We start from the raw sequence: 19,334 nt of genomic DNA, 5'->3' as shown, positions 1-19,334 counted from the left end.
ACCTATTGTTTTGCGATGTCAGTGTAGCGACAAACTGAATGGAGTGAGTTGGAGGGCTGTCATCTGGAGCACATAGATCAAGGGGCACACTTAATAATCCATAGTGGACCATAGTGACCCAATGGGAGACCTAGATTACAGAAAGAGAAAGGGACGTGAAACGTTGAACATCGATGCCATGCAGCCGCAACATCCAGCGGATGTTCGACGGCCTCATGCCAGGCTGTGGGTTGGGTTTGGTCGGGCCTGGTGATTGGCCGTGTGGAGACAGGAGCTCATGGCTGTACCTGTCTCAGCTTCAGAGCCTCCTTAGCCTGGATGTTTCTAGGGTCGTCGAGAATATAGGTGTACTTATCCTTGGACTTCTCATAAGCGGCTCTGTAGGACCTCTGCTCAAAACGTCAAATGATAGTTAAAGACAACTGCCAAGAGTTTTGACTGCACATTCCTGCTACACCGGAAGGGATATACAGGACTTAACAAAATAGATATTTGAACAAAAAAGGAAGCAATACAAGAACAGAAATCCATGAACAATCAATCAGTGTTAACAATTCCGCTTAACATTGCCTTCTTTACCTTTAGACCTGAGTCCAAAGCAGCATTATAGGACATAAACAGAAATAATACATATTATATATATACACAATGTGATTGTAATAATATATAAAAATATTATTTTTATAAAATGTCGAAATAGAGACATATTTTTTGGCATGCTTCCGGTTACTTACATCGTTGGCGAGAATTGAAGCATTCTTGGCGGCCTCGAAGAATGGTGAGTCACAGGTGTACTTGAAGTTACCTCTGTTTTTCTCATATGATGCTTTGTACAGCCTCTGTTAGTTAGGGGGGAGAATGGGGAGTATAAGGAAAATATTTGTTGCTTTTACTAAAACCTGATTAAAGCAATACTAATCTGAAAACTACAGTAATGGCGAACAGTAGTGTTGCTGTAGTACTGCATTCTCAAAATATTTTATTTTACGTTGTGTTATAAATGAGCTTTATTGCAAAAGGATTTTATTTTTTTCAAAACTTTTAAATGCAGACACAGGATAAGGGCACCTATTGAAATTTTACCTCGCTGTAGAGAGTCTTGTTCTTTTCTGCTTGTACCATCTCAGGTCTGTCCCACACATAGCAACCAATGCCCTTGATCCAGTCCAGGTCCTCTTTGTACTTGAGCTTAAGATTGAGAGAGAACACACATGTGATGTGCACCATTCACAACAGGAAGAGATCCTCAGGAAAATATGAGTGACCGTCGTTTATGTGGGTTAGGCTGTGATACTCACATCACTGATGCAATCGGTGACCACCCTGCTGTGGAAAAACTCGGGACGGTCTGGGATGGACTTCCAGGTTCCCAGAGTACTGATGTACTTCTCTCTGTACTTGACCTGTTTCACGCAGGGAAAGAGAAGTGACTCCATGTGGTGATCACAGCCATTATATCTTTTTTTATTTTTTTATTGGAAGCCCCTGTCCCTCAGATCCCCAGGTGGCTGTATACTGACCTCACTGATGTCATCTCTGACTCTCTTGGCACAGAGAATGTCCAGAGCATCCTTGGTTGGGTGGTAGTGTCCCTTGGACAGCTCGAAGGTCTCCTTGTAGCGCAGCTGTGTTGGTCAAGCATAATCGTGTGAGGCTCAATTACGTGACGTGGAATGATGACACAAGGCTGGGAGGCTGGGCGGTGTTTTACTTACGTCACTGGACTGCAGGTAGGCTTTCTTGGCACGAACCAGCATGGGGGTGTCATGGATGGCAGTGTACCTGTGCTTCATCTTCTCATACTGATCCTTGTACTTGGTCTAGAATAGAAGGAAAACAAATGTTAAAGTAAATGACCATTAACACAAACAAGTGGTTTACAATTAGAAGTGGTATAAAGCTTCAGTCAGCAGTACATGACGATGAAGAGCAGTCAGTCAGCAGTAAATGAGGATGAAGAGCAGTCCTACCTCACTCATCATCACTTTCATCTGTCTGGCATGGACAATGGTGGGAGTGTTTGTCTCAGGAGTGAAGAAGGCTCTCTCCTTGGAGGCGACTTCGGTGTACTGGTACTGGTTGTTCAGTTTCTGGGCCCATTTGGCTCTCTGGAAATCCACACTGTCTAAAGTGTTGGTGCACTTGCTCATCTCCTGTTTGCCTTGCGCTTTGTAGATCAACTAGGAGAGAAGATTAAAAAAAAATGTGTTAAACTAAAAACTGAGGGAAAAATTGTCTGTGTGCATGTGATTCATGTATATGTGATCTCAAAGGTCTAACTTACATTGCTCATGTGGGTCTTCAGCTCGGACACACGCTGGTACTCCGGGGTGTCCAACACCACAGAGAAGTTGGTATAGTTCTTCTTGGCTTCAACTGCATAGTTGTTCTAGAGAGAGGCAGGGGGAAAAGAAATGAGAGAGAAACAAAATCGGATACATAAAATCAGAGGTTGTGTCAAAAAAAAAAACATTTGAAAGAGAAAGTGGAGCAGAAAGAAGTTACCCTGAACTTGGTGTACTCGCGAATGCGGGTCATCTCAGGAGAGTCTGCCATGAAGCAGCCGATACCCCGCAGCCAGAGCAGATCCTCTTTGTACCTGAGCTGTGGACACACACACACACACACACACACACACACACACACACACACACACACACACACACACGGACATTGGACCACACTGTTAAACAGTACTCCAAACAGATGCACATCAATGACACCAGAAAATTGGCACGTCTGGGACATTTTTACTCTCCATGTATTTGTGTCAACACTTACCTCACTGTTGATCTCGTTGACATGGAAGCAGTGCATGATCTGAGGGGTGATGGGCATGGGAATGTGCTGGCCTCTAATGGCAAGGAACTTCTCCTTGTAGCACAGCTGCAGAAGAAAAAAAAACATAACAAACTCATTCCAGTGTCTCAACACACATTTCAGCAGAAGCTAAGAAATGCTTAGGTAAAAACAAAAAAAGAGCAGCAAAGAGTTCATTGATATTTTTGTTTTGCTCGGTTTTGTTCTTTGGAAGAATGGGGATAAAGATGACAGTCACGTACATCACTGATGTTTTCCTGGTTGGCCTTGACTTGCAGGGTTTCTGGTGTGTCGTAGATGGGGTGGATTTTGTCCTTTGTCTTCTCATATTTCTCGCGGTACAGACGCTGTGAGGGAATGTAAAGACGATGAAAATGAGTTACAAAAACTGCACTCATGGTTATTCTTAGAGGCATGTGCATAATGGATTATTAACATGATAGATAGTTAAAGCTTATCATTGATAATTGGCATTATATGTTCCAATGATCTCATTTCTAACTAACTTCTAGGTCAATGAAAACTTAATCTGTAACTGTAATCTGAAATGGGAGATACTAACTTAAGCCCTTCAAAACAACCATTTGAATCTTACGTCATTGGTGATCTTGTTGGCGTTTCTGATGGTTACAAAGTGGACACCCTCAGGGTCCAGGGAGTAGCCTGTGGCCTTGGTTTGGTCGTGTTTCAGTTTGTATCTCACCTGTACAAATCAGATCGAAGAACACAAAATCACATTCATTCAAAAAGGGCTGTTTTCCCCCTGTTGTACAGTAGGAGGGAGCGAGCAGGACAAGCTTGTGGTCTCACTCACATCACTGCAGTTGAGAGAAGTGGCCTTGGCATGTTTGATGGCAGGAGTGTCGTAGGGAAGCTCATAGCCCTTCGCCATGGCACTCTTGCTTTCCTCTTTGTAGAGGTTCTGAGGTGGAACAGAAAGGAAAAGACAAAAGAGAATGCTCACACACAATACGTGTAGCACTGACCAGGATATTCATTCAGAATGCATCTATGCATTTCTACACATTCATTTTCTTACATCACTCTGGATGTACTGATTGAGGCGAGCTCTCTCTGTATCAACGGTGACTGCGGGAGAGGTGAATTGTCCTTTGACATTGGTGGCGTAGTCGTGACGGTAGTTGAGCTGAGGGAGAAGAGAGAAAAATCATAGTGTGAGACAACATCTGTGAAAAAACTGACCATAAAGAAATAACAATTCTTGAATGATGATTAGCTGTTTTTGGAGTCAGTTACTGGTGAATGTGTTACCTACTGGATTGTACCTTTGGAGTAGTAGTGTGGTTTTATGTGTAAGTGAACTGTCTCAAGAGTAAAACTTACATCACTAAGGTTATGAGCGCTCAGCTTGCATGTCTCATACACAGGAGTCTCCAACACCACAGAGTAATCCTTGAACTGCTGAATTCCCTTGGCTTTGTACGCATTCTAAAAGAGGGGGAGGAATGATGAAAAGTCACACCATGAGAAGATTCACATCGCATGGTATTAGCACAGAAAGAAGTGGGAACTATGAGGATAAGGTAAGAAAAAAATGAGATGAGATAGAGTGGTCAGAAGACTTACATTACTCTGCATCTGCATGGCGTTCTTGCTACGCACAATCTCAGGAGTGTCCCAGGCATAGCAGCCGATTCCCCTCAGCCAGTTCAGGTCATCCTTGTAGCAGATCTGTGGGGCAACAAGGAACGTTTTATCCAAAGCTAGTCACAATGATCACACGATTTGTACTGTACATGTTTAAAAACAGACAGGCACACACAAATAACTAATATACCATGAAAAAGATCTCACTTACATCACTGAACTGCTCAGCAACTTTGCGGGAGTGCTGGAAGACCTGCATGTCTGGCAGGCAGATCCACTGGTGCATAATCTTGCGGTAATCAATCTCACTGACGGCCTTCTGGGTCCTTCGTGATTCTACAATGTCAACCATGTCAGGAGGCACGGTCACCTTGGCCTTTGTCTTCTCATATTTTTCTTTGTACAAACGCTGGTTCATAAAGAGACATATAAGTGAAAAGCTTAGGCTTGCACCAAAAGAAAAAGGACATCGATATCAAACACATAAATGTTGTGACATGAGAAGTGTCTGTGGGAAAATAAATGTACTCACGTCAAGGACAAGTTTTCCAGCATTGAGGCACCTAAGTGTGGCAGGATCATCCTCAATGGATTTGGGCAAGCTGTAGAGGGACTTGAACTTCTCGTAATCCTCACGGTATTTTGCCTGTCATTATACAATTGAACATTTCCATATGGTCACAGAGTTCATGTATAGGTAATTATTAAATATATTTGTATCTCTATATTTAAATTTATATTGTAGTAGTATTTGACTCACAGGGCTGAGGATAACCCTCTGCCGTTTAGCATGGGCCAGTGCATGAGAGTCGTGTGGGATGAAGTAGCTCTTGGCCTTGATCTTGTTCCATGCGGCAGTATAATCGGTCTGTTTAATAGTTGCAACATATGCTATGTTAGACAACACAACAGTTCAACAATAATAGAAAATAACTTGAAGTGGAACAATATGGACGTGACTTATGGTTTGATGAGCGTACCGTGCTGAAGAGATGCTTGAGGTTATGACAGCGGGCATAGTCAAACGTGTCGAGAGTGGTGGTGTACAAGTGCTTCTCCCTGTGGTATGCCTCTCTGTAGTTCAACTGAGGATGAATAGAGAACACTCAGATTATACTCTTACAGATCATTATTCAACACTGGAACCGTGTTAGAGCTAAAATATGATTATCAGATGAGGCATTTTACCTCACTGGCCCAGGTGTGTCCCAGGACAGCAGTGACATAAACAGGGGTGTCTGTCACAATAGAGTAGTTGTTGAATTCCTTCTTGCCCTCAGCTTTGTATTTGATCTGTCAAAAATAAAATAAAATACAGTGCTTATGTTAATTTAGGTTTGTCATGCTTGATTGTTTTAAATTGTAGTCTGCTTAAGACCTTCGGAAGCTTAAACTTTTCAGAAAGCAGAACCATTGAATATCAAAGTTTGTCCAATCTGTCTGGCTCTTACATCACTCTGAAGCTCGTAGGCCTTCTTGGCACGAAGAATTTCTGGGGTGTCCCAGGCATAGCAGCCGATGCCCTTTGTCCAGTTCAGATCCTCCTTGTAGAAGACCTGAAAGAGAAAGATAAGCGCCCCATATAATGTAGAAAAGATCACATTGGCAGAAAAGAGCACAAAGATTATCTAAAAATTAGATGATTCGAACATTTGATAGTTAGGGATGACCTACGTCACTCAAAATCTCATTGGCGCGGCGAGCACGGATAGCATCATTTTGGTCAGGGTGGCATGTCCATTGGTGGAGGTAGGTTCGGTACTTCTCTTCACTTAGGATGTCCTGACATTTCCTGGCCACAACATGGCTAATCATGTCCACAGGAATGTGAAGCTTAGTCTTGATCTCATTGTAGTCCTTATGGTAGTCCCTCTGCACAGAAATAAAACAATAAATAGTATAGAAATTAATGCTAATAATAAATAAAATAATTCAGTATCAGTGTCAGCGGATAATACTGAGAAGCTGTAATACTGAGAGGCATATACTGTACAGTATGAGTGTCTAGATGTTAGAAGTGCAGTGTGTTTGATGTCAACATGTATGTTCAGTGAAAGTATCTTACCAGGTTCTTCATCTTCTCTATTTCACCATAGCGCATCACATCAGGGAAGTCTAGGATGTTGGCAGCCTTGTAATGGCCCTTTTCCTTCTCATGGGCGTTTTTGTACTTGGCCTGAGTGGTTTGGATTCATAAAAAAAAAGACATTGCATGTTAGAGAATATATGTATCATTATGTGATTATATTTGTGACTGAAGACACAAAGTCAACAGTGTAGACATAATATACCCCTTTTATGAGAACTGAAGTTATTTGAGTTTGACTGGAAAGTTGATTGATGAAAGGAAACTGAAGAGATACTCACATCACTGACGCTGTCCCTGGCTTTCTTGGCAATCAGCAGAGGGAGGTACTCATGGTTCAGTTGGTAGCCAGTGGCTTTGCTTTCATCCCAGTTCAGCTTGTACAGTTTCTGCACAGAAATCACATAATTCATAAACCTCCTAAAAACGGGACTCCAGGCTCCTTGCAGTGTTTAGCGAAATAAATAGTTCCAATGAAGTTTATAGTTAGAAAGAAGTTAACTCTGCGTTACCTCACTGATGTTCTTGGCAGACTCTCTGCAATGAGCCATCTGGGGTGTGTCATCAGAACCAATGTAATGACCCTTCTCCGCATTGAAGGACTCTTTGTACTTCAGCTGCATTAACAAAAACAAGATAGTTTAGCCTTGTTCAGCTGAACAGAGAAAGGTTCAAAATGGACAGATAAAGGAAAGCCACTTGATTGTGGATACTCACGTCACTGAGTTGGAAGGCATTGACTTTAGCCTGGATAATCTCAGGGCGATCGACAATGAGAGTGAACTTGCTAAAGCCCTCCTTAGCGTCCTTTTTGTAAAGTCTCTGTAACAAAGAAAACAGGACAATAGTAATAAGGAATAATAATGGGAGTGACAGAATAAGGATAAATATCCCATTTATAGCATAAAAAATATGCATTACTCTTTATTGTAAGAATATGTTATGGTTCCATTAAATATTGTAGTATTCAGTGATATATTTAGTGATGCAGCCCTTGTATACCTTTATGTGATGTTGCCTTTTTAGTTGCCTTTTGATATTTATATATAAAGGTTATGTACTTCTCTTTAGTAGTTTCATAGACAACCTACCTCATTCATGATCTGTTGGGCTTTTCTGACTTTGACATGATCAACAGATTCTGCAGGAACCCATCCACATCCACGGATCCATTCCAGATCGGCTTTATAAATTATCTGATGGAGGAACAGACAAACATCAATGCTTTTGTGGGAGGATGACAGAAACTAAATGAATCCGCAACAGAATGAATGGATTTCAATATTGCTCAATACAATACAATCACAATAAGTGATTTTGTTCTAATGGGGTTATAAAGTAGCCTGGAAGCCCACAAAATTTGAGGTCGGGAAATTCTGTCTGGACTCCATTGAGAAGCAACTATGCCCAAACCAGAGCAGTTCGAACCTACCGCACCAATCAAATTGTCTGGCTTTATACGATGATAGCCAGATGAGCAACGGTGCCTAGTCTATCATGTCACCTGAGCGCACTTCGGTTGATTTTGTGTACAACAAAAAGCCTGTCGCTAGAGAAGCTTGATATTTAGAATTTCCTATTGCGTCTGATGTTACATAGCTTAACTTTAAAAAATGATCAGAAAACAGCATTAAGGCATTTGCCGAGATAAAGGATGATTCGGCTGTTCTCCTTACAGGATTCACGGTAGGCTATTTTGTTGCTCTGATTGGTTAGGTCTATCCAATTGAGTGCTCTGATTGGTTAGGTCTATCCAATTGAGTGCAGAGGCATTTTCCCCCATGTACCGGTTGAAACACGCCCCATAATCACATTCCAATGGAGCAGTATCAGATTCACATTCTGAATAGAATAGAGTATGGCTACGTCAGGCTAGTTATAAAGTATTGTGGACTCACATCGCTGTTGATGTCGTATACTTTGCGGGCCTGAATAACATCATTCTGATCGGGCAGGCAGGTCCAGTTGTGCAGACGGGTTCTGTAGTGATCGTCGTTGACCTGGATTTGGCACTTCTTTGCCAGCTCAAATGCTATCATGTCAACAGGTAGATTGAACTTAGTCTTGGACTTGTTGAAGTCCTTCTTGTAAAGAGCATCACTGGCAATCTTAGCAGAGTTCAAGGCCAACATCAGCAGTGGATCATCCTGGACGCTGAGGGCTCCGATGTGGTGGCCAACCTGCTTGCGGTAGCTGTCATGGTACTTGTGCTGTAGGAAAAAATGCATCACAGTCCGTTATTGATGAGAAGAGTATATATTTATCAGAATCTATGACATTTGAGTCATTGAGTTGCTGCATACAATTGCACTAAAATCAATGAGACCAATTGAGTTAGTGCATAAAAATCCTTGATAGACACTGGGTTTGAACACTGATTAACGGCCTACTTACATCACTTTGTATCTTAGATGTCTTGATACATTGCTGGATGCCAACGGCATCTCCAGGCATGAAGTATCCAGTAGCTTTGGTCTTATTCCATTCCTGAGTGTACAGTTTCTGTGGGGAGAATCAGAGGAGCATAATGAAAGGATTTAAGTCTGTGGAGGTGAGACTGTGTACATGCATCGTACATTGCTCAGAGGAAGAAATCTTAGGAGAGGGATTGTGGGAATAGAAGAGATCTTTTACTGGGTGGAGATTCTTTTTTGTCTCTCTGCATGTTGCCAGTGTCGGAGTGTCTGTCAGATGGTATGTGGTCTTGTCCTTGTGCCATTGCTCACGATATTTAGCCTGGAATAAAAGAAGCAGCAGGTAAGCCAGTAAAAAAATTCAGAGTAGCAGGAAGAGAATGTTTCTCCCTACAAAAATCATATAAGATTTGAAATGTGCAAATTATATATCAACATTTGCATTATCTTGCAGCTCACAGCAAGCAGGTTTTAGAGGCTTTGCACTGACCTCATTCAGGACATCAGCTGCATTCTTGGCGCATGCCAAGTCTACTCGGTCATGTGGAATTGTGTATGGCTGTGAATCCAGTTTCACACGGTAACCTCTCTGTAAGACAGAGAAAGTGAGATTAAAATCTTCTGCCATTTCATGCCAAACACGATGTTTCCTAAATTTTTACATCTTTCCAAGGAACTGTTGTTACTTACATCAGCCAGGATATCCTGGGCATGTTTCACTCTCTTGACCTCCACAGACTCATGAGGACTCCATCCACAGCCCCTAAGCCACTCCAAGTCAGCCCTGTAGACCGCCTGTCAATCACCCAGAGATGAACGTCAAGGCATTACAGTGATGATCAAAACATGTATACCAGTGGCCGCAATTGACCTTATTTCTATGTGGGAATGATGGAAGATGACATTTCTATGTAGATAACTTACATCACTACGAATTTCGTAAACCTTCCTGGCTTGGACAACGTCACTGGAGTCGGGCAGACAGGTCCAGTTGTGCAGTTGAGTTCTGTAGTTGAAATCATTGACCTGCTTCTGACACTTCTTGGCCAGCTCGAGATTAAGCATGTCTACAGGGAGATGGAACTTGGTTTTGGACTTGTTGAAGTCCTTCTTGTAGAGAGCGTCACTCGCAATCTTAGCACCATGCATTGCCAGCACAATCAGTGGATCATCCTGGACACTGAGAGCTCCAATGTGGTGGCCCACCTGCTTGCGGTAGCCGGTCTTGTACTTGTACTGGAAAGGAAAAAGGAATGGCGAATTGCATCACATCTCATCTGACAAATGGTTGTAATTCACATTTTGATTCCAAACATGCATCTCTGTAATGAAATGAATGCTCACATCACTGGCAATATCTCTGGAGGCTCTAGCTTTAAGTACAGAGATGGCGTCTTCCTTAATGTGGTATCCCTTGGCTTTCTCTTTGTTCCAAATGTTGGTGTACAGTTTCTGAAAAGCAAAAGCAAAAAGGTAAGTGACTGATACAAAGAAGAATGAAAAGACATGGTATTATAGTACATAGATATCCAACAATGTGAACAAACTTACATTGCTGGTGTTCACAGAGTTTGCCTTAGAGAGGAGGATTTCTGGTGTGTCAGGATTGATGTGAATGCATGTTTTGTCCTTCTCCCAAGCCGCTTTGTAATTCCTCTGTCGACAGAAAGAAGTAGAAATAAGTTCAGTCACAAAAAAGTCAACATGGAAAGCCGTCATCAGTAACCCTCTGTTGTGGTTCTCTCTCTGATTCCATGAACATCCACAGTGCAGATTTACACACACATGCAAGAGTGTAGTTTACAAACTAAAGGTGTAGGAAAACATCACCTGCTGTATGGAAACATGGGGTTCCATGTCATATTAGGCAAATAAGTGCCTCTGAGTTTTGACAACATCTGGTTGTTTAGATTATTTATTCTTTGATAAACAGTCCTTTTACATGTCAACAATCATTTAAAATCGTAGAAACGTTTGAAATGAAGTCTTTTTGGTATAAAATGCTGTAAGGGAAATACAGGATGAGAAAACAGGAGGGAACAACATACAATTTCTTACATTACTAATGTTTTCTGCGTTTTGCTTGGACAGAACAATTTCTGGCAGGTCAACAGCACTTGTGAACTTGATAGTGCTGGGAGGCTGGCGGTACAGTCTGTCATTGAGAATTTCCTGAGCATGTTTGGCTTTCAGAACATCTGGAGAACCCTGTGGTATCCAGCCACACCCACGGATCCACTCCATATCAGCCTTGTAGACAGCCTGGAAAAGGAAGATTCTCAGATTAATCTTTCAGACTGTCCCATTACTTTCACAGTTGTAACCTTGGGTTATGAGAGCAAATATAGATGTGAGTAGAGAAAACCACCACCAACATCAAGCACAAAATCTAAATGTAACCTTACATCACTACGAATATCGTAGACCTTCCTGGCTTGGACAACGTCACTGGAGTCGGGCAGACAGGTCCAGTTGTGCAGTTGAGTTCTGTAGTTGAAATCATTGACCTGCTTCTGACACTTCTTGGCCAGCTCGAGACTAAGCATGTCTACAGGGAGATGGAACTTGGTTTTGGACTTGTTGAAGTCCTTCTTGTAGAGATTGTCACTCGCAATCTTAACACCATGCATTGCCAGCACAATCAGTGGATCATCCTGGACACTAAGAGCTCCAACGTGGTGTCCTTGTTGCTTGCGATAACCCGCTTTATATTTGTACTGAGAGATAAATGAAGGGAAACAATTATGATTAAAACCATAGCAATATCTCAACACATGCTTAATCAACACATGTTATCCTTAAATCAATTTAAGTATATGAAGAGAATGAGGATCTCACATCGCTGATGATTTCTCTTGATTTCTTGGCTGCTTTGATGGCGATGGCATCAGGCTTCAGGTTGTATCCCTTCTTAAACATATCTTCAACTGCTTGTCTGTATAATTTCTTTGGAAGCAAATCAGAAGTAATGCATTACAAGACAAATTGCCATTTCAAAACCAAATGGTATGAATAATATAACATGATATTGTCTGAGGAGTGAAACTAACACTACTACAATTAATACTGATGACAGTAGGAGGTAGGACAATCCAGTAGTGTATAGCAATGAAAAAATAAACAGCAAGATATAGTTCATAATAAATAATACATAAATATAGTTCATAATAAATAAGTAATAACATAGACAGTTCACTCTGTCTTGACAGTAAGCTGTGTTGGAAAGTCTGAGTAAAGATAACATTCTGCCTTTTTGTGATATAAAATCCATAAAATCAATGAGTAAATGTACTCTCACTTGAAATTTTTTAAAGCTGTTTCCATATGTGTCAGTAATTGAGGTGCATTTAGGTCTAGACACTTACCCTGCTGTTGGTGATGTTATTCTGTTGGGCTAAGAGGATCTCAGGAGTGTCTGGCATGATGTGGATAGTTGTCTTGTCTTTATTCCATGCTTCCTGATATGCTTTCTGTAACAACAGCCAAGAAAGGTTAGTGGGATTTTCAACATCAGAATGTTGAATTCCCCAAACCCAAATTATTTCACTTGTTTAGATTGGAGTGTACTGCTCAACACATGTAGAATACCTTGTCCATAGTTTGAGCGTTTGACTGAGCCAGAGCAAAGGGCATATCATCAGTTTTGCAGGTGAATGGAAACTGACTTGGGTGCTGTCGGTAATGTCTCTCACTCAGGATGGAACCAGCTTTCTTGGCTTTCTCCACGTCTAACGAGCCAATAGGAACCCATCCACAACCTCTCAGCCATGACATATCTGCCCTGTACACAGCCTTTAAAGATAGAGATATACAAGTATGATATTGATATAAGCATTTCAACCTTCTGCATTGTGCCTCTTTTTTCCATAAACATCAGCAATTGTGAAACTTACATCACTCTGTAGGTCATAGACCTTCCTGGCCTGCACAACGTCATTGGAGTCGGGCAGGCAGGTCCAGTTGTGCAGTTGAGTTCTGTAGTTGAAATCATTGACCTGCTTCTGACACTTCTTGGCTAGCTCCACGGTCAACATGTCCACAGGAAGATGGAACTTGGTTTTGGACTTGTTGAAGTCCTTCTTGTAAAGAGCGTCACTAGCAATCTTAGCACCATGAATTGCCAGCATGAGCAGTGGATCATCCTGGACGCTGAGGGCTCCGATGTGGTGGCCGACCTGCTTGCGGTAGCCGGTCTTGTACTTGTACTAAAGAAAAGGCAAAGGAATCATCCTCAAGATGAAAAAACATACTTTTAAACTCTTTTTAAAGTATATTTTTGGGGCTTTTTGCCTTTATTTGTATAGGACAGTGAAGAGTGAGACAGGAAGTAAGTGGGAGTAAGAGGCATGAATCAAATTTAAGTCACATTTTTTTTTTTTTTAAATAACACAGAAATTCAAGAGAATACATTTATTACTCACATCACTAATTATTTCTCTTCCATGCTTGGCTGCTTTGATTGCGATGGCATCAGCGCTTAGGTTATAGCCTTTCTTGAACATATCTTCAACATCTTGTTTGTATAGTTTCTGTTGAAAAAACAAATCAGATGAAATCAGACACTTTGATTTTAATCAACAGCTTTATAATCATCCTGGCAGTTCAAACTGATGCCTGCAAATAAGTCCTTAAATAGCATTATATGACTGACTTGATTTAGACATAAGCTGACAGTTAAATACAAAATCTGTTCAAGCTAACAAACAATAAAATAGACATCACAGCAACAAAGAAAAGAAACTCACTTTGCTCATGTTAATAGCATTAGCCTTGGACAGTATAATTTCAGGAATATCTGGATTTAAGTGGATCGTCGTCTTATCATTTTCCCAGGCTTCAATGTATTGTTTCTGTATTGAACATACAAAGGATGAACATTAAGATTAGATGGAGAACACGAGAATTCACATTGTTGTGCTCTTTGTTACATATTTGAATATCGAACCGACCTTGTTGATTGTGTCAGCGTTTGTTTTAGCCAAGACCATAGGCATAGACTGCATGTCTTGGGTGAACTTGAATTGGTCTGGCTTCTGGCGGTACAAGTGGTCACTGAGAATTTCACCAGCTTTCTTGGCCTTAAGAACATCCAGTGATCCAATGGGGACCCAGCCAGTACCCCTGATAAACTCCATGTCGGCCTTGTACACAGCCTAAAATAATTGTTTCACATAGAATGTATTAAACACAGTAGAAAACATAGAATGTCCTTTCACAAATAAACAGGTCCTCTCAAAATGGCACAGAACTTACATCACTCTGTAGGTCATAGACCTTCCTGGCCTGCACAACGTCATTGGAATCGGGCAGGCAGGTCCAGTTGTGCAGTTGAGTTCTGTAGTTGAAATCATTGACCTGCTTCTGACACTTCTTGGCTAGCTCAACGGACAACATGTCCACAGGAAGATGGAACTTTGTCTTGGACTTGTTGAAGTCCTTCTTGTAAAGAGCGTCACTAGCAATCTTAGCACCATGAATGGCCAGCATGAGCAGTGGATCATCCTGGACGCTGAGGGCTCCGATGTGGTGGCCGACCTGCTTGCGGTAGCCGGTCTTGTACTTGTACTAAAGAAAAGGTAAAGGCATTATCATAAAAAGAAAATGTAGATTGTTAGTGTTCACAGTCATGAATCAAATTTAAGTAACTGATATTTTTTTTTTTAACACACTGATATTCAAAAGAAAACATTTATTACTCACATCACTAATTATTTCTCTTCCATGCTTGGCTGCTTTGATTGCGATGGCATCAGGTTTTAGGTTATAGCCCTTCTTGAACATATCTACAACATCTTGTGTGTATGATTTCTGTTGGGAAAAAAAGAATCAGATGAAATTTTAAATAACAATGTTATCATCATCCAGGTGGGTCAAACTGATGTCTCAAATAAGTCCTAAAATGGCAAAAGGAAGATTAAAATGATCAGAAGCAGTAGATGCAATGTAGTAAATGCTGCATAACATTAAACTAATAATTGAATGAAAATGAATAATGTTATCCTTACCAAACTGTAGTTTTTGCAATTCTGCTTTGCAAGGAGCACATCCATGGCATCTGGCATGATATGAATTTGGGTCTTGTCTTTGTTCCAAGCCTCAGTATACGCGGACTGTGAGGGAGTACAAATTATATTTGTTTAGAGCCTAAAATTGGTTGCTCAAAACAAGAGGATAAGACATATACTAAATGCATGTAATTACATAGCACACACCTTGTTATTTATTGATGCATTGGCTTTGGCCAGGACAATTGGCATAGCCTCAGTTGTGCTGGTAAAACTAAAGTTGCTGGGATGCTGACGGTACAACTTCTCGCTCAGGATCTCTCCAGCCTTCTTTGCTTTCTCAACATCAAGTGAGCCAATGGGGACCCACCCTGTACCTTGCAGCCACTTCAGATCTGCTCTGTACACGGCCTGAGAAGCACAGGGGGAACATAAAGGATGCAGAAACATTAACGCTGTGGAGACAGTTCATTCACAGAGAACGAATAGCATGACATTTGCTCCAGAATTTAATTTGTACCGTGTTAATGCTAGTTGTTGAATGCCTTGAAAAAACAACTCTAAAACATTGCACTTCACAATATAAACTATTTTAAAATATAAAGAAACCTTCTACTCAGCTTCTGCTTCACACAAAACACTCTGCATTTCGTACAAACACAAATACAGAATGAATCATTGTACAGTATATAACAATTCTGAGAAACTTTAACTTTACAAACATGTCTGGCCTTACAAAAACATAAAGAAATATGTCAAGCGTAAAGACACCAAACAATTAAAATAAGAAACGATTTTTATCTTACATCACTCTGCATCTCATAGACTTGCTTGGCTTGGACAACGTCACTTGAGTCAGGCAGGCAGGTCCAGTTGTGCAGTTGAGTTCTGTAGTTGAAATCATTGACCTGCTTCTGACACTTCTTGGCCAGCTCAACGGACAACATGTCCACAGGAAGGTTGAACTTTGTCTTGGACTTGTTGAAGTCCTTCTTGTAAAGAGCGTCACTAGCAATCTTAGCACCATGAATTGCCAGCATGAGCAGTGGATCATCCTGGACACTGAGGGCTCCGATGTGGTGGCCGACCTGCTTGCGGTAGCCGGTCTTGTACTTGTACTAAAGAAAAAGGAAGTAATTTGATTTAAAAACATGTATTTTATGTGTACTACTACATAAATGATAATAATAAAAAACATTAATTGTGTGATTTGAAATACTCACATCACTGGCAATGTCCCTGGCTGCCCTGGCAGCTTTAATACCAATGGCATCATTGCGCAAGTCATAGCCCTTCTTCTTGTCATTTATGTAAGCTTTTTTGTAGTGATTCTAGAGAAAAACATGAGAACATAGCAACTATGAGGATTAACATCCAAGAAAGATCTTTGCAGATGAAAAATAGCATCTGTAGCATATATAAAAAAAATTACATTAGGAAAAAATAAAAATAAACAAATTATATTTTAGAAATCTCTTTAATCCTTTCTTACCTCACTGTAGGTTGCCTTATTCTGTTTGGCCAGTGTCACATCCATCGCATCTGGCATGATATGAATCTTTGTCTTATCCACATCCCAAGCCTTCACATAGCTTTGCTGTGAAATGAAATACAGACATGAAATCAAACACAAACAAATGACTACCAGGTAGCATATTATAAGCAATATTGCCCTATTTTTCTGTATCACTTATTTGGAGAATTTGCTCTAAAAGAGATGTGATACCTTGTTAATATTGTCATTCATGGCTTTAGCCAGGACAATTGGCATATCCTGAGTTGTGCTGGTGAATTTGAAGTTGCTGGGGTGCTGACGGTACAACGCATCACTCAGGATCTCTCCAGCTTTCTTCGCTTTCTCAACATCAAGTGAGCCAATTGGAACCCACCCTGTACCTTGCTGCAGTTTGAAATCAGCCCTGTACACAGCCTGGGCAAACAAGGAAAGAATAGAGGGATTTGAAGGAAATGTGTTACAGAATTCTTTCATTATCTCTGTCTTTATAGTTAAACTACACACTGAGTCACTTCAAATCTGCTCTGTAAACAGCCAGATCAAGACTTTCTTTACAGAAATGGTTAAGTATGTATTGAGCTTGTGAATGAGTTTCAAAATGAAAATGTGATTACTTGTATGTTAGACAAACACAAATCCAGAATGAATCATCATACATAACAATTCTGAAAAACTTACATCACTCTGCATTTCGTACACCTGTCTGGCCTGGACAACGTCACTAGAGTCAGGCAGGCAGGTCCAGTTGTGCAGTTGAGTTCTGTAGTTGAAATCATTGACCTGCTTCTGACACTTCTTGGCCAGCTCAACGGACAACATGTCCACAGGAAGATGGAACTTTGTCTTGGACTTGTTAAAGTCCTTCTTGTAAAGAGCGTCACTAGCAATCTTAGCACCATGAATTGCCAGCATGAGCAGTGGATCATCCTGGACGCTGAGGGCTCCGATGTGGTGGCCGACCTGCTTGCGGTAGCCGGTCTTGTACTTGTACTAAAGTAAAACAAGTAATTTGACTTAAAAAACATGTATCTGTACTGTGTACTTCTGTACTAATGTTTAAATAATAATAATAGTGTGATTTGAAATACTCACATCACTAGCAATGTCCCTGGCTGCCTTGGCAGCTTTAATACCAATGGCATCATTGCGCAAGTCATAGCCCTTCTTCTTGTCATCTATGTAGGCTTTTTTGTAGTGATTCTAGAAAAAAACATGAGAACATAGCAACTATGAGGATTAACATCCAAGAAAGATCTTTGCAAATGAAAAATAGCATCTGTAGCATATACAACATTTATTACATTAGGAAAAAATAAACAAATAATATTTTAAAATCTCTTTAATCCTTTCTTACCTCACTGTAGGTTGCCTTATTCTGTTTGGCCAGTGTCACATCCATCGCATCTGGCATGATATGAATCTTTGTCTTATCCACATCCCAAGCCTTCACATAGCTTTGCTGTGAAATGAAATACAGACATGAAATCAAACACAAACAACTGACTACCAGGTAGCATATTATAAGCAATATTGCCCTATTTTTCTGTATCACTTATTTGGAGAATTTGCTCTAAAAGAGATGTGATACCTTGTTAATATTGTCATTCATGGCTTTAGCCAGGACAATTGGCATATCCTGAGTTGTGCTGGTGAATTTGAAGTTGCTGGGGTGCTGACGGTACAACGCATCACTCAGGATCTCTCCAGCTTTCTTCGCTTTCTCAACATCAATTGAGCCAATTGGAACCCACCCTGTACCTTGCTGCAGTTTGAAATCAGCCCTGTACACAGCCTGGGCAAACAAGGAAAGAATAGAGGGATTTGAAGGAAATGCGTTAAAGAATTCTTTCATCATCTATGTCTTTGTAGTTATACTCTACACTGAGTCACTTCAAATCTGCTCTGTAAACAGCCAGATCAAGACTTTTTTTTACAGAAATGGTTAAGTATGTATTGAGTTTGTGAATGCGTTTCAAAATGAAAATGCAATTACTTGTATGTTAGACAAACACAAATCCAGAATGAATCATCCTACATAACAATTCTGAAAAACTTACATCACTCTGCATTTCGTACACCTGTCTGGCCTGGACAACATCACTGGAGTCGGGCAGGCAGGTCCAGTTGTGCAGATAGGTTCTGTAGTGGGCATCATTGACCTGAATCTGATTCTTCTTAGCCAGCTCAAATGCTATCATGTCCACAGGTAGATTGAACTTAGTCTTTGACTTGTTGAAGTCCTTCTTGTACAGAGCATCACTAGCTATCTTTGCAGAGTTCAAGGCTAGCATGAGCAGTGGATCATCCTGGACGCTGAGGGCTCCGATGTGGTGGCCAACCTGCTTGCGGTAACCGGTCTTGTACTTGTACTAAAAAAAAAAAGAAATTAGATTAAAAAATATGAATTTGTACTGTGTTATGTATTTGTACTGTACTAATGTTTAAAAAACATTAATTGTGTGATTTGAAATACTCACATCACTGGCAATGTCCCTGGCTGCCTTAGCAGCTTTAATACCAATGGCATCATTGCGCAAGTCATAGCCTTTCTTCCTGTCATCTATGTAAGCTTTTTTGTAGTGATTCTAGAGAAAAACATGAGAACATAGCAACTATGAGGATCAACATCCAAGAAAGATCTTTGCAGATGAAAACTAGCATATACAACATTTTTTACATTAGAAAAAAATAAAAATAAACAAATTATATTTTAAATATTTTTTTTAATAATTTCTTACCTCACTGTAGGTTGCCTTGTTCTGTCTGGCCAGTGCCACATCCATCGCATCTGGCATGATATGAATCTTTGTCTTATCCACATCCCATGCCTTCACATAGCTTTGCTATGAAATGAAAAACAGACATGCAATCAAAGACAAACAACT

General features: G+C 40.6%; 1 protein-coding gene across 23 annotated transcripts in view; it reads right to left on the bottom strand.

Annotated features, from left to right (window-relative positions):
* The window catches only part of neb (nebulin), a 60,641-nt gene that overhangs the window by 18,400 nt on the left and 22,907 nt on the right, over nt 1-19,334 (bottom strand). For 17 of the 23 annotated variants that reach the window (XM_042084622.1, XM_042084629.1, XM_042084633.1 and 14 more), the window contains 59 exons: nt 19,188-19,292; nt 18,927-19,034; nt 18,507-18,818; nt 18,038-18,241; nt 17,804-17,908; nt 17,542-17,649; nt 17,128-17,439; nt 16,660-16,863; nt 16,426-16,530; nt 16,157-16,264; nt 15,740-16,051; nt 15,141-15,344; nt 14,934-15,038; nt 14,629-14,736; nt 14,182-14,493; nt 13,878-14,081; nt 13,674-13,778; nt 13,350-13,457; nt 12,822-13,133; nt 12,517-12,720; nt 12,294-12,398; nt 11,767-11,874; nt 11,334-11,645; nt 10,987-11,190; nt 10,480-10,584; nt 10,273-10,380; nt 9,853-10,164; nt 9,619-9,723; nt 9,419-9,517; nt 9,149-9,250; nt 8,909-9,016; nt 8,413-8,724; nt 7,606-7,710; nt 7,232-7,336; nt 7,027-7,131; nt 6,796-6,903; nt 6,494-6,604; nt 6,103-6,300; nt 5,880-5,984; nt 5,617-5,721; nt 5,409-5,513; nt 5,189-5,296; nt 4,961-5,074; nt 4,640-4,837; nt 4,408-4,512; nt 4,165-4,269; nt 3,860-3,967; nt 3,635-3,742; nt 3,416-3,523; nt 3,063-3,167; nt 2,782-2,886; nt 2,506-2,604; nt 2,285-2,389; nt 1,971-2,180; nt 1,716-1,820; nt 1,521-1,625; nt 1,299-1,403; nt 1,084-1,188; nt 735-839 (listed from right to left, as the gene is read on the bottom strand). In XM_042084622.1, the coding sequence (XP_041940556.1) occupies nt 735-839; nt 1,084-1,188; nt 1,299-1,403; nt 1,521-1,625; nt 1,716-1,820; nt 1,971-2,180; nt 2,285-2,389; nt 2,506-2,604; nt 2,782-2,886; nt 3,063-3,167; nt 3,416-3,523; nt 3,635-3,742; nt 3,860-3,967; nt 4,165-4,269; nt 4,408-4,512; nt 4,640-4,837; nt 4,961-5,074; nt 5,189-5,296; nt 5,409-5,513; nt 5,617-5,721; nt 5,880-5,984; nt 6,103-6,300; nt 6,494-6,604; nt 6,796-6,903; nt 7,027-7,131; nt 7,232-7,336; nt 7,606-7,710; nt 8,413-8,724; nt 8,909-9,016; nt 9,149-9,250; nt 9,419-9,517; nt 9,619-9,723; nt 9,853-10,164; nt 10,273-10,380; nt 10,480-10,584; nt 10,987-11,190; nt 11,334-11,645; nt 11,767-11,874; nt 12,294-12,398; nt 12,517-12,720; nt 12,822-13,133; nt 13,350-13,457; nt 13,674-13,778; nt 13,878-14,081; nt 14,182-14,493; nt 14,629-14,736; nt 14,934-15,038; nt 15,141-15,344; nt 15,740-16,051; nt 16,157-16,264; nt 16,426-16,530; nt 16,660-16,863; nt 17,128-17,439; nt 17,542-17,649; nt 17,804-17,908; nt 18,038-18,241; nt 18,507-18,818; nt 18,927-19,034; nt 19,188-19,292 (8,775 nt within the window). Of the gene's footprint in view, nt 1-287; nt 390-734; nt 840-1,083; nt 1,189-1,298; nt 1,404-1,520; nt 1,626-1,715; nt 1,821-1,970; nt 2,181-2,284; nt 2,390-2,505; nt 2,605-2,781; nt 2,887-3,062; nt 3,168-3,415; nt 3,524-3,634; nt 3,743-3,859; nt 3,968-4,164; nt 4,270-4,407; nt 4,513-4,639; nt 4,838-4,960; nt 5,075-5,188; nt 5,297-5,408; nt 5,514-5,616; nt 5,722-5,879; nt 5,985-6,102; nt 6,301-6,493; nt 6,605-6,795; nt 6,904-7,026; nt 7,132-7,231; nt 7,337-7,605; nt 7,711-8,412; nt 8,725-8,908; nt 9,017-9,148; nt 9,251-9,418; nt 9,518-9,618; nt 9,724-9,852; nt 10,165-10,272; nt 10,381-10,479; nt 10,585-10,986; nt 11,191-11,333; nt 11,646-11,766; nt 11,875-12,293; nt 12,399-12,516; nt 12,721-12,821; nt 13,134-13,349; nt 13,458-13,673; nt 13,779-13,877; nt 14,082-14,181; nt 14,494-14,628; nt 14,737-14,933; nt 15,039-15,140; nt 15,345-15,739; nt 16,052-16,156; nt 16,265-16,425; nt 16,531-16,659; nt 16,864-17,127; nt 17,440-17,541; nt 17,650-17,803; nt 17,909-18,037; nt 18,242-18,506; nt 18,819-18,926; nt 19,035-19,187; nt 19,293-19,334 lie in introns of all 23 variants that reach the window. The other 6 variants (XM_042084623.1, XM_042084645.1, XM_042084641.1 and 3 more) reach the window with 5 other exon arrangements.

Source organism: Alosa sapidissima, chromosome 2, assembly GCF_018492685.1.
Source record: "Alosa sapidissima isolate fAloSap1 chromosome 2, fAloSap1.pri, whole genome shotgun sequence".
Lineage (NCBI taxonomy): Eukaryota > Metazoa > Chordata > Actinopteri > Clupeiformes > Clupeidae > Alosa > Alosa sapidissima.
This window is presented reverse-complemented; position numbering and strand designations above follow the sequence as displayed.